Source organism: Lepidochelys kempii, chromosome 12 (assembly GCF_965140285.1).
Source record: "Lepidochelys kempii isolate rLepKem1 chromosome 12, rLepKem1.hap1, whole genome shotgun sequence".
Lineage (NCBI taxonomy): Eukaryota > Metazoa > Chordata > Testudines > Cheloniidae > Lepidochelys > Lepidochelys kempii.
Genome location: NC_136391.1, coordinates 8,509,446 through 8,523,782, shown reverse-complemented (window position 1 = coordinate 8,523,782; position 14,337 = coordinate 8,509,446). Strand labels below are relative to the sequence as shown.

Below are 14,337 nucleotides of genomic sequence, written 5' to 3'. Positions count from 1 at the left end.
GAGAAAGGTTTGTTGCGGGGGGTGTTGATCATTGTAGCAGTGGAGCTATGATTGCAGGCGTCGCCTCTGTTGTTCTGGCAGAGTCGGGTGGCACTTTAAGTTTGTGTGTCCTTGACTGGGGGAGCTTGCATCTAATGATAAGCTTGGAGAAGTCAGGGGGTTGTCTGAAGGCCCGAAGTGGAGGGAGTGAGTTCAGAAATTATTTCTTTCAGAAGGGGGACTCTATCAAATATGGGGTGGAGTTGTTTGATGATGCACTGTATGGGTTCCAGTGTGGGGTGGCAGGTGACAAGTAGGTGTTTAGGGTCCCAGGGGTGTTGTTTCTGTATTGAAGCAATGGTGCCTAGAGCAGCATTTCTCAAACTGGGGTCTGCAAGGGTACTCCAGGGGGTCAATTCCTCCTCCTCCCTCCCCGTGCCTCCTGCATGCCAGCTGTTCAGCGGTGTGCAAGAGGTGCTGGGAGGGAGGGGGAGGAGCGGGGACAGGGCACGCTCAGGAGAAGTGGCAGGACCTGGGCTGGAGCAGGGCAGCTTGGGGGTCTGCAAAAAATGTTTAAATCAAAATGGGGGGTCCCGAGGTTGCTAAAGTTTGAGAACCGCGGGCCTAGAGGGTCTGGCTGAGCTCTGGATCCCGTTGTTTTTAGCATTGTACAAACACCCTCGAGCCAGTCCCTGCCCTAGAGAACTTGGAATCTAAATAGACAAGACAGACAAAGGGGGGGAGACAGGAATTCCTTTCTTCCCTTCCATGGCAGCTTGGGCTGAGGCAAGACCGGCGAGAATTCGACGGTCCCGGGATGCTTTAGCGCTGTGCTCCGGAAGGGGTGGCCCTCCAGGAGCCCCAGCCACCGTGGCCCGCACCAGGGCAGGTGCGGCTGCCACTCTGGCCCCGGGCCCTTGCAGGGGTGGCCCTTAGCCTCCTTCACCCCAGCCCAGCTGGGCAGCCCCGCCCAAGCCTCCCTCCTAGCCCCGCCCCTTCCCTAGGCCCCACCCTCTGTCACCCTCCTGCCGGATGTGCACTCTGATAGGCCCACGTCTTGGCACGCTCTCCACCCGGAGCCAATCCGCAGCAGCCACAGCGCCCAGGCGAGCAGGGGGCGGGGCGAGGCGAGGGGCGGTGAGGGTATAAAAGGGGCCCGGCGGCCGTCGGTCACCGGTGGCGCGCCCGCCGTCGCCTCGCAGCCCGTCGCCCGCAGGAGCTGAGCCCCGCCCCCCCCCCCCCCCCCCCCCCCGCCATGGAGCCCGGCCGCGACGCGGAGCCCTTCGACCTGCTCGTGCGGAGCCCCACGCAGCGGCACCCGGACCTGCGCCTCCGCGGCGAGCCCGGCTGGACCGTGCGGCAGCTCAAGGCCCGGCTGCGGCGCCTGCACCCCGAGGAGCCGGTGAGGAGGGGACCCCCCCCCCCGCCGGGCACCTCCCTCCGGCGGCCCCCCTCCCCGGGCAGGGCTGCGGCGGGGGGAGGGGGCGTCGTGCCCGCCTGCCTCGCCCACGGGGGTGCGGGGGGGAGTAGCTGGGGTCCGGGTTCGTCTCGTCTGCGGGGCCGCCCCCCCCCCACCCCCCCGGGGGCCCGCCAAGCCGGGAGGGTGAGAGGGGCCGTGCGACACCGGGTCCCCTCGGTGCTGGGGAGAGGGGTGTTTCCTCACCCGGCGGCGGCGGGGGGGGGGATCCTGACCCGGCAGGGGGTTAGTTGGGGGGCGGCAGGGTTGTGGGGGGGGGCGGCACCCTGACTTCTGCGCTGCCGCCTGCTAGCCAAGGGCCCGGCTCTGGACGCAGCCGCACAGAAGGCAAAACTGCCCCCCCCCACACACCACACCCTTTGGGGTCAGGACCCCTGCAGTCACAACACGGTGAAATGTACGATTTAAGTAGCGGGAGTCCTGACCTTTGCGATTTTTAAACTCCCCTGACCTTGACCCACGCGGCCTGTGAGTTTGGTGGGGCCCTAACGATGGGAGCCCATGCGTGGGCCGCTTCCAGGAGTGGACGTGGGTGCCTGTGTTACGGCAGAGCTGTTGTCGTTTACGTTGCGCAATCTGCTTTGCCCTCCCTAATAAATAAATAAATTAAATAACATAAAGCACGCTAATTATGGCAGCCTTGGCTCTAAAAGATTTCACTGTTTACCTTGCTGTCCACAAGAGGCAAAAATGTTCATGCCCTGTCGTGGCTTTGTTGGTACCAGGGTTTTAGCAGTAGGAGGTGGGTGAAGTAAAACTTTCTGTATTGGACCAGCTTCTGTTGGTGAGGGAGACAAAACAAAGTCTCCAGCTTACACAGAGCTGAAGAACTTTCCTCAGGACCTGAAGACGAGCTCTGTGTAAGCTTGAAACTAGTCTTCACCAGCAGAAGCTGGTCCAATAAAGGATATTACATCACCCACTTTGTGTCTGTAAAAGTGTTCACAGGTTCAGGGAACTTCAGCAACTGTTTGATGTCTCTTTAAAGTTTGATAATGGGATGCGAAAAAACGTGTGGTTCCCTCCCTCCTCTCCTCTCCTCTCCCCTCCTCTTCTCTCTCCTCTCCCCCCCCAGGATTCCAGAACACCTGCTTCTGCATGGTTGGCTAGTTGCAAATGTTACAGTGCAATTCGAAATACATTGTAAATATGTTATGGAAATCAGTTGTAAATACAGAAGCGAAACTTGTTCAGAGTATTGGGAACCTGTTTGGGGCTTTTTGATTTATTTCTTCCTGTTCAGCTGCCATTTAATGTTGATGTGGCTTAGTAGCTTGTTGGATGCTGAAGTAGTATGTAACTGGAGTCTTAGTATTTTCCCCCCAGTGGTAACAAAGTTTAAAAAAAAAAAAACAAAAAAAAAAGTTTAGTGTTCCAGGCAAGACAAGGGAGTTAAATTGCTGCATTATTTTTGTCAAAAGAAACTTTGTCCATGAAATAACTACGAAACTGTTTTGCCTGTAAGCATTAGATTGATTGAGAGAGAGCTTTTTTTTTTTTTTTTTTTTTAAGGCCAAGTCCCAAACAGCTGCTTGTGTCAGTGTGAAATAGTATTTAGATGTTGTTTTTAGTATATCAGATATTCTGGTTATGGGTACTATAGGAAACCCCAAAATAACTCTGTTCTATGTGCTTCTTAAGACTAATCAAATAAGTCGACATAACAATTTGTACAAATGTGAATTGACATGATGCAGGGAGGCAGTAAGCTCACAGTGGGGTTTCAAGCAGGGTGGCTTGATTTAAATAATCAGTTTTAATGTGCTGTCAATCAGCAAGTAGGAAACCTTGATTTTAAGTAATAGATTTTAATTGTGGTTTTGCACTCTAGTTACTCTACCAAAGAGAATCAACCTTTTTAGAAACCAACCTGTTGGTTTGTAACTAAATATAGCCTTTGCACTAAGTCTATTGTTCTTTTGCTGAGGATTTACTACATCTGTATTTAAGCAATTATATATGTATATATATTTGGTAGGAAAGGTTGAATGACGCTTTCCTTTTTTTATCTTGTGATTTGTGTCAAGCGCTACTTGGATGCTGAATCAAATTAAATTAAAATACACAAACAGTATTTAAAATGACTAAATTTTAATTGTGCGGAAACATACAAAAATTCAAATAGTTTTGCTTTTAAAACTGATTTTTATTAAACAAAGAAAGTGCTCTCTCTAGTTAGTGAATTTAACCTGATTAATTCTGTTGACTGTGTCCTTCAGGATTTTATAACTTGGATCTCATCTTCTCTCAACTAGTTTTTATTCATAGATTTGAAGAGGAAAACAAGTTTTCCTGCTTTTTCAACTCGCAATTGCTAACTTTGAATGAACTAGGTGAATAGACTGGAAATGAAGAATATATTCTCTCTGCATCTGTGGAAGAGGCTACTGCTGTCAAAAAGGTTTCAGAGTAGCAGCCGTGTTAGTCTGTATTCGCAAACAGAAAAGGAGGACTAGTAGCACCTTAGAGACTGACTAATGCTCAAATAAATTGGTTAGTCTCTAAGGTGCCACTAGTATTCCTTTTCTTTTTGCTGTCAAAAACTATTTTAGCACTTCAGTGGACTCTAGTTCCAGGCATTTAGCTAGTGACTTCCATCTTTCAGTACTTTGCTGCCAAGTGTTAAAGAAATTCAAACATGTACTGCTTAAGACAATTTTTTGTATTTTATTTAAATGATTTCAATAGATTATAAATTTAGGCCTTAACTTAGGTTTTAAATTTAAAATTACATTTTAAATAGGTTTATTCTTTAGAACTAAAGCTGCTTATTTAATTTGAATGAAAAAATCTGATTTATTTAAATCCATTTTTATCCACCCTGCTTTCGAGTGCTAGATGATGGACAATCTGAGCAAATTCCATGCATGTTGTGACGATGTGCTGCTGTGGGAAATGCATCTTTCTGCTTAATGTCCAGTGTCAGTGGAAGCCTAGAGGTCTTCATATGCTGCTTTGGGGTGTTAAAATGGTATCCAGTAGCATTGGTCAGAGGCATTATTTATGTAGCAATCACGTACGACTGGTTTTTAGTAGCTTTGAAGACTTAAATTTGGAAGCGGCAGTAGCACTCTTGCTTTGTAGGCTGGCAGAGCTGACCTTTTCCTGTAGGGCGGGGAACATGGGCTCTCCTGCTCTGGGGCAACTCCCAGTGACTGTGCTCCACCTGCAGGTGGATTTCTGTGTAAAGAGCTGCCCAGTCTTACTGGGTGGGGGAGAATGCAAATTGTCACAAGATTACAAAGTGCCTGCCCTGCTGCTCAAGTTGGTCAATATCCCAAAGCTCTGCTTTAAGGAGTGTAGAGAGGTTCCTTTTTGCCAGGATTGTGGTGGGGACAGCAAATATTGGGGTTCTGGCCTACACTACAAATTAGTCACTTCATATACCGGAGCAGCTGTTTTATCCTCGTTCTGTGTACATTTGTCTAAATCTCTAGGATATTACAAATTTTGCATACAGGTAATTGACTGAATTAATCTTTAATAGAGATGCACACAACTTCTGTTCAGTGGGGGAGGGGATGGGGGGGGGGAGTAGCATTTGTGTATTTGACAGCAGTGTTTGGCCTCTGGTGTTTGTCAGTCAGCTTTTACTTACACAGCTCTTTTTGATATTTGACGGATTGATAACCAGTATATTTTTGTCTCCTCTCAAAGCCTGAAGAGGACCAGAAGCTGATTTATTCTGGGAAGTTGCTGCTTGACCATCTTTATTTGAGAGATGTGCTGCCCAAGGTATGGTATTTACATGTTTGTGGTAACTGCACTGCAGTATCGAGTGAGGTCAAATAAAGTTTTAATAGATGAAACAAAATGATTATAAGAGGTCTTGACTTTTATTTTAGCAGGAGACGTTTCATGCTCTTCATCTGGTATACCATTCAAAGAATCTGTCAAAAATGAAAGAAACCAATGCAAAGGTATGTAGTTTTTTCCTACATTAGGTATTGAAAGAATCAGCAAAAATCTGTGGAATGTGACCTAGTTTTTTAATGACTGTATGTTTGTAAAGGTTGATAATATCAAAGCAGGGTGGCAAACCTCATGTGTCAAAAGTTCTGTCATTTTAAGTGTTGTGGCAGCATTGCTTCAGAGTTGTAACAGGGCTGGGGGAAGGAACGCTTACACATTTGGAATAAGTACGGTAATCGCAGAGCAAGGATTGTTTAAGTTTGAGCTGATGGCACCTGAAGAGCTCTGTGGAGCTCGGAAGCTTATCTTTCACCAACAGAAGTTGGTTCAATAAAAGATATTACTTCACCCACTTTGTGTCTAACTTGTCAAACCTCAGTTTCTAATTGTTTGCATAAACTTGAGTTGACATTACTGCCGGGGGGCGGGGGGGATGTTTAATAACATGTAATTTAGTCCCATTAAATAGCTAGTGACACCTCATATTGTAGACTCTTCAGCCAATGATGGACACGGTGGCTGGGCTGTATGCAAAGAATGAAATTGTGGTGCCTGTTCCCCCATGATTACTGACTTCAATCACACTAATGGTTATGCGGAGGGAGAGGGAAGTGATTACCATTTGAATAGGGAGTGTCCATCATAGGAATTTTGCTGGGACTTACTTTGGCAACAGAACTTCAAAAGCATATGGAAGAGGAAATTGAAACTAAAAATGAGCATTAGAATTTCAGTTTTGTGTGTGTTAGTTCAGTACACAATACCATATGATCTCTCAATTTTTTTTTTCTTGAATGGAAGTTAGGTGATTAACTAATGCACAAGCTTCATATCTGAAGGCATAAATTTCCACCCTTCTTTAAATCAAAAGTGAACTGCATACAGTAGGTCCTAACTCCAGTTGGATATTTGTCACAACACAAGAGGCAGAGATCCTTGGGACTAGAAATGTTCAGGTATTACATTTTGATTAAGGAGCATTGTCCTAGTTCTGTAGAGCAGCTTGCAGGGCAGCCACCCACATGCTGCTAGGACTTAAGACCTCATTTCATAAACTCCAAAATTAGATACACATTTAAAAATAAATTCTCATACTAGTACACGTATGAGAAGGACAGATGATCTTTGCTCTTAAAGGGGACCTGCAAAAGAATTAAGAAAAAAAAGAGAGCGAACATTTTTTGCTTTATGGTGTAGAAAAAGGCCCAAGGAAGCTTTACTTTTTTTTTTATGCTTAGAGCTTGTCTAAATACACCAGTTATACCATTTTAACCATACCAGTATAGTTAGTGGTCCAATGATCTAATATGGATGGATGCATTTATACTAGCATAAAAATGCTTGTACTGGTATAACTTATTCCTGTATGGGAATGGAATCGTTAAAGAAGTACAGCTTGTGTTTAGACAAGCACAAAGTTATCCCAGTTTAAGTTGGTGCAACTTCTTTGTGTAGACAAGTCTGAGTTTTCCGGTTATTGTTTTTATCCAGCACAGGATCTGAATTTCTAATCCAAAAAACCCATAAGCAAACCAAAATTTTAAAAAACCTACTCAGACCTTTACATATCATGAGATGGCAGGGGAAAAAATCACAAAACTAATTTTTCCTTTCCAGGTTACCTTTAAAGGAGTGTTAGAAACTGAATATGTATGGACAGACTGGTTATAACAATGGGCATTACAGCAGTACAAATTAATAGTCCTAGCCATTGTCAAAGATCTGTATAAATGCACAGCAATTTGGTAAAACTTCAAGACCGTCCTCTTAGCTTTGGAATAGAAGACTTTTTTCTCCAATACTGTTATGAGTCAGCTCCAATATTAACTGTATTATTATTTAGATTGACAAAACCAATCAAGAGCCAAAGACTGTTTCAGGACCTGGTCAAGATCCTTCTGTAGTTTCTTCAAATGATGGCTTGAGACAAAGGGAGACTTCCGGCAACCAGCTTTCTACAGGGGAAGCCAATACTAGGTAAATATGCCACACATGCCAATAGCTTTCTGAAAATGTTGACCGTTCATGTTCAGCTATCTGTTTTTGGACAATCTAAGCTTTGAATACCAGCACCTCATGCCATACTTAGTGTTGTAAATGTCAGTGGAATATAAGCCATGTATATTACTCTTCTGGATAGTTAAGTGGACACTGAAGGGGTGAAAGGGATGTATGCCTCTCCAACCAGTGGGGAAGCGTTATCTTTACTGTTATATGTGGGAAAGTAGAATTGTTACATTTTCATGGAACTATGAATCCAGAAGCTTCTATGTTGATCCCTAAATTCTGATGCAGGTAGCCCCTACAATTAATTCTCCTTTGTTAGGAGATCAATATTTTTCTCCCAGGAATTGCTGTCTCCACTATTCTATTGAACTTTGAAGAAGGTTAGTTTGAGGGGGCTTGCTTTCCTCTGAGATCATAGTACTACTTTCTGGAACACTCCTTAAGCATTGCCATTCTGTTTGAATGGACCTGAACTGAACTTAAAAGCTGAATATTAGATCATTTAATCAGAAATATGGTACATGTGATCCAGTGGTAGTAAGACGGTCTTCGAGTCCCCCTCTGATTTCACAACAGCATATTTTCAGGATGAAATGTAGATTTCTGCAATCATGTTCTAATAAAAATGATTGCAGTATTTCAAGCCCAGATTTAAGGCAGGATATACTGAAAGTGTATGGTATATGATGCTTTACCCACAATAAGATGCACAGCATCACAAAAGCTGTTTGCTTGTCTCTTTCATAGTACAAGTAGGGAAAGACCTGGGGAAGTGGGCATACCTGTTCTTTTGTAAACAAACATCCTGTGTTTTACCCTTTGAATAAGGGTTGAAGCTGCTCAGCCTCCCCATGGTGTGGCTCCTGGGTATTCTCCATATACCACTTACAACATACTACAGATGTCCTGGTTTCAGCAGATTTATGCAAGACAGTACTACATGCAATAGTAAGTTTTCATTTTTGTTTCCTATTCTCCCTGAGAGCCTTGAAATGTTCGAACTATTTCTTAATGAGGGAATTTTTTCTTTCCCTCAGGTGTAATGTAGTTGAAAGGCAAGTTACTTAGCCTTTATGATTCAAATGTCTGATGTAAATATAAATGCTGTATGTGGCTCCTAAAATGTAATTAGGTTTAGTTTTACTTGCAACTTTTTCCCTAGATAAAGCTAAGTGCTGCAAAACTTGATACTGTTACCCAGCCTGCTACCGGGTCTTCTAAGTATTGAGGTTTTGAAACAGTGGAGTACTGAAATAAACCCTTTGTATTCCAACTTTACAAAGATGGTTGTTACCTCATTTTATAGAAGGTGAAACTGATCCACAAAGTTGAACTTGTCCCATCATGTGGCATGTCATTGGCATAAACAGGGCCGATTTCTGTCACTGTTCTAACCACGTGCTGCTTCCTAGTTGCACATGAATCTAAGATTAACAAGTTTTTATGTCTGCTTTATTATCCTTTGCAGAGCTTGGCAAAGTCTTACTACTTTTATCTTTTCAGCTTGGCTGCCGTTTCTGCTGATAGATCACCTACCCAAAGGTCACAAGAGATACCAGTGGCACCAGTTGCAGCTCCAGCCCCTCTTCCAGATGCATTTCCTGCACAAAACCTGCCTGGAAACCATAACCCCCCTCCTCAGCTTAATGCAGGAGCCAATCAGAATTTGCAAATGAATGCCCAGGGGGGTCCTCTCATGGAAGAGGAGGAGGAGATGAATCGAGATTGGTTGGACTGGCTTTATTCGGCAACCCTGTTCTTCGTTTTTGTCAACATTATCTACTTCTACTCCAGCCTGAGCAGGTTCCTCATGGTTATGGGCGGCACAGTTCTGATGTACCTGTAAGCATGCATGTCTCATGAAGTAAACATTTCAGTGACTTGTCATTCAGGTGACTGCTCTTTGGAGCAGTTTGTCTGCACTGTGATAGTCTTTTGTTGTAATCAAGTCTCTTTTACAGCTCATTTATGCATCAGTTGTACCAGTTTAACTATAGTCGTATAGTTAAAGCAATACAGCCCCCTAGTGTGGATGCATTCATAGTAGTATAAAAGTGCTTTTACTTGTGTAACTTATCCCATATGGGATAGGAAGGTGCTATACTAAGATAGGACACCTTTATACTGGTATAACTGTAGCCACACGAGGGCTTATCAGTATCACTGTAAGAAATCGCATTCCTAGCCAAAATAATTGATAAGACCGGGTCTTAGATTGGCATGTCAAAATGTATCCCAGGATCAGCAAATCTCTTACTGTAACTCTTAGCTCAACATTTTTGGGGGGAATTGTTTTAAGTCAAAGTTACAATAAAACATTAACATACTACATCATACGTTACCGGTTCAGGTTAATAGTCAAAGAATGTGGCTAAAGATCGTGTAGTCGTGTGCAACCATGTCTTTGGTAGGGAAATTGATCCCTTTATATACGATGTGGCAAAGCATTTTTTTACCATGGTTGACTGCTTCTAAACATGCAAAACTAATTCAGTGCAGTGTAATCCGTAGCCACTTTCTTGACTAGAAAAAATGTTACCAGTCAAACAGACCACTTTTGCTCTGAATGGGGTGGTAGTTTGTAGTACTTCCCAATCTCTGCCCACTTGTGAAGCTGCTCATAATTTGTTGCACTGATCTTCAGATAATTGTCGTCCTCCTTTACATGCTTGAATCAGTTGTGACATTAGTGTAGACCTTTAAATTGCCACAAGTAGGCTTAAGAGTTAACACATTCAAACAGAAGCAGTCCACACTTCTCAGAGCTATTTTAGGTTGTCTGCAGACTCAGGAAGTCAGCATTGGATTACATCTGGTTAGTATTTTGAAGTTTATCTTTACAGCAATTAGGGTACAGCATTTTAAAAGTTTATATTTTTGGAGCACAAGATACAGCCACTAGGGCGGGGAAGAGATTAGTTTTCCTAGTGGCCTGTTATGACTCCTGTTTGTAAACCGCACAGGATGAGGGAGCAATGCCAGTATCACAGTTTTAGTTATCCTGTTAGCACAGGGCAGGTGTAGGGAAATCCAAGGTATGGTGGTACATGCGGCTGCTTTAAAAAACAGCACTCTGCCCTAGTTCTCATGGTACATGCTGCAGCATATGCTCTAGCCTGCTGGGGGCCTGATCAAGACCCCTTAGGCTGTGATGCACCAGCCTGTTTAGAGCTGGATCCACTGCTACCTCTTGAATGCTATGCTGTGCCTTGCTGCCATAATGCTGGGTGGTAGGGATTATGGCGGAGAAGGTTTTGGGAGCCTTCCTCCAGCACCTCAACAAATCAGAATTTATCCCAGGGTGTTGAACAAACTGTCTACTCTTGTGTGCGTATTCAAGTGTTTGCTCGGCCTGAAGTGTAGCAAGGCAGGAGTAACATTTAGCTAACTGGTCTTAACAATGAGTTCTTGTCTTCCAGGCACCATGCTGGATGGTTTCCATTTAGACGACGGCCAGTTCACCCTCTTCCAAACAATGTTGTTCCCCAAGCTGTGATAAACCAGGACCAAAACAATAACTTACAGGTATTGGCTCAATATTTGACATACAACAGCAGGAAATCCTGGGAAAGGGTTTAGTTTCCATTTTCCAAACATTTGTATTAGTAAAGATGAATAGTGTTCTCTACAAAATCTTCAGCTGGAAACTTCTTTTCCTGGTAAAATAATATCTAAACTAGCCTACTTTTCTCACTAAGTCATAGAGTTCAAGGCCAAAAGGACCACAGATCCTCTAGTCTGACCGCCTGTATTTTAGAGGCCACCAACACCGCCCAGCCACTCGCATGCTAAACCCAACTGAAATTAGACTAAAATATTAACAGCCTTCAGGAGACTAAATTCATTATGTGCCATAGGCAAAGAACAGGAGGGATCTGGTTAATTCCTGCTCTGTCTGGTTGCTGTTTCTAGTTGTTACCACTGTAATAGGTACTCTGATACTTTTGCTTTCATAGAAATCAAAGTATCTTTCCTGCTGTACGTTAGAAATGTATTTGGTTTTAAAACTTAACCCTGGCAATCACTGGTATTTGTAGTTGATGCATTTTGTTCCAGAAAATCCCTGCTTGGCCAAGGGCTACTGTGGCTGTTAGCAGTGTAACAGGCTCAACAATTTTCATATTTTGGGAAGAGGCAAATATTTGCAGTGCTTATTTACACAACACTACTGCAGCAGGTGTTAACAGTCCCACCGTAATCTGTCTCTGCTACAAGTGAACAGCTCTCATAATTGCAGATAAAACTTGAATGTGTATAAATCTTAATCTGGTATGGGGGGGTTATACACAATGTTTCTCTCTGTATATGCTGTTAATGGGACATTTTCAAGTTGGCATTTTCATTTGGTCTTAGTACTCGGTGTGGAATTGTGCTCCTGGTGTTGACCGATTTACAACTAGAACATCAAAATATTGTTCAGACTCAGCAGCTTGTTTTGGCGTATCAGATGCATCATTCCCACTTGTAAATATGTCATAAAATAGTTTTATTTAGCACAGGACAGTATTGGCCCTGGTGACAGTGGTGGGTGGCTTTACTGTGTTTTAGCTGTGTGGTCTCTTGAGCTGCAATTCTGGGACAATGGGTAATAAAGGAATGAAATACTGCAGTATAATCAGGGCTATTAATGAGTTCTTTACGCTCTTCAGTTGAAAGGAATTAAAATAGCTTGTTTTAGAAAGGAATCTGGTTTTTAGACTTTAGAATTGTTAAAACAACTATCCCCACTTATAAGAGATACTTTATATTGGCAGGAGGAAAATGTAGGTGGCGAAGCTGAACCCGAGGCTGTTCCTGATGAAGGAGGAGCTTTACCAGAAAATCAGCAGGACAGTCCTTCATTTATGAACACAGCCTGGCTTTTCTTCAAGACTTTCTTCGCATCACTCCTGCCAGAAGGGCCTCCAGCTGTGGCCAACTAACCGATTTTGCTATCTATGTACTAGCCTATCTGTAACTCCAGCAGATTACTCTTATGTATACCTGACTAGTCTGGACACCAACTCCAAAGTTAAAATGACAAGTATCAGTGGGATTTCCCTATCTTATAGCAGCTAAGCAACCTGAAAGCTGCAAGAAGCCTTAAACCTTTACAGCATATAGACTAAAATGTACTGTGCTTTCCATGTCTTTGTTCCAAAGAACTTCAATGTGCTGTATAACAGGCATTAAACTAGAGGGCCTAGCATTGTACAGCAGTGCCCTAAATGCACAGACGTTAAACAAGTGTGTCGGAGATGTAAGAGAAGCAGATTGCTTCTACCAATGCTATTTGATTCCTGTTGGAATGTTTCAAATGCTATTTAAATTACACTGAGTGTAGTATCTCATCTAAAACAAGGAACTGCTGTTAAGTATTGGCAGACTTTTCTAGGGAGGATTTACCCCTAAATTGCTTAAAGGAATGTAGTGATTAATCTTAAACGAAAATGAAGACAAATCATGTTTTCTCTGTAAATTTCCTATGGAGGACATACTGTGTAATACAGTAAGTACCTACTTTGTCAGAAAATGAAAGATAACCAGAGCCTTTGATAAACAAGTACACCAAATGGATCAGCTGAGTTAGAGGGTGAATTTCAAGTTGTCAAATTCAGGTATTTTTAAAAACCATTTAAAGGTTCCTTTTCTTGCTTGTAAATCCCAAAGCTTCATTCATGTAGAATTTAGTTGCGCTGTGCATCTTGTAATCACTTCCAGGATGCTCAGATTAAGTAGCCTAGCGGTTCTGTAATCAATCCATGTAAGTTTCTGTACTGTTAGAAAGACCAATGCCAAAATCACTTTTTTGCTGTCAACTTAAATTCAGAAGGGCCTGTTACCTTTGTCAGTTAGAACTTCCCGAATCCCAGAAGTTCATGACAAATGGCTATATTCCTTTTGAGATGTACAGAAAAGTGACTAGGCTTTTGCATCCCAGCAAGCACAAGACTGCTCCAGAACAACTGTCACTGTACTAATTTCTTCCTTCATGGTGTTCCCTTTAACTTCTAATATTTTCAAGGGCTTTGTTTTCGAAAACAATCAGTTGGGTGCAGACTTGACCACAATTATCCAATTGCCCTCTGCAAATGGATGGCTGTGCACCTAACTTGCACTCTGCACACCCAGTCACTAATTGCATGTATAGATGAAAAGAGCCTTTGCACATTTTAAAACTAGATTTACTCCTCTGCAGCCTATAACTCTGTTTCCCAATGTGCCTTGGATAGCTTTTCTTTGAACAAACAAAAGAAGTTGAAGTTACAATGGTCATAAACAACTTGTAGCTGCTCCTAGTAGTTCTAGAGGCTTTCAGGAAGTTGGCCTGATGTACGAGGCTCCTTTGACATATGCATGGGTTTGCAATGCATTGTTTTAGCTCAAGGATAATGTTTTATTGTGAAGTAAACATCTGGGGGGGTTTTGTGTTTTTTTTTTTTTTTTTTTTTTTTCCTGGGATGTGGGATTAACATCTCTTGTCAATAATGCTATTTGTAAATGGCAAAACTGCATGATAAAGCTTTAAAGTAAATATCTTGTCATGCTAATGTGCATGAATTTGTTCTGTACAGCTGACCATGTAATTCCTTAATCTGAAATTCTTAATCCTGTTCTTTGCACATATTACACCTACTCATTAAACAGGGTTTAATGTTTGTCAGTGTTTTATCTATTGCAGTTAAGCTTTTTTTTTTCATTCCTTATCATAACAAATTAGCTTTAGATAAATCCGTCACCACTGCATAATAGAGTTCCTGTTTCAAAAGCTTGCAACCTCAGTGGGAAGCTGTCACTCCTATAAATCTGCTGAGGTGGCAGTGAAGAGGAAGGTTAAATAAAGTAATACAGCCTTTAACAAATCTTTATAAAGCATGATCATCTGTATTCCCTGAGAGCAGTGAGAAATCTTCATGTTTATTGTTCCAATGTAATGTGCCTGAAAAAGCCTCCACCAGCCTTGTTTATCATATGTATATAAT

General features: G+C 42.7%; 1 protein-coding gene across 2 annotated transcripts; it reads left to right on the top strand.

Annotated features, from left to right (window-relative positions):
- Window positions 1-1,203: 1,203 nt before the first annotated feature.
- On the top strand, window positions 1,204-14,013 carry HERPUD1 (homocysteine inducible ER protein with ubiquitin like domain 1). 2 transcript variants are annotated; one of them, XM_073307458.2, is made up of 8 exons: window positions 1,204-1,381; window positions 5,114-5,191; window positions 5,305-5,376; window positions 7,212-7,345; window positions 8,204-8,323; window positions 8,879-9,217; window positions 10,795-10,900; window positions 12,130-14,013. In XM_073307458.2, the coding sequence occupies exons 1-8, from the start codon at window positions 1,235-1,237 to the stop codon at window positions 12,295-12,297; spliced, it is 1,164 nt and encodes a 387-aa protein (XP_073163559.1). In that variant the 5' UTR covers window positions 1,204-1,234; the 3' UTR covers window positions 12,298-14,013. The 2 variants fall into 2 exon arrangements, with proteins under 2 accessions (XP_073163559.1, XP_073163558.1); XM_073307457.2 differs by having other exon boundaries at window positions 1,205-1,381; window positions 5,302-5,376.
- Window positions 14,014-14,337: the final 324 nt, after the last annotated feature.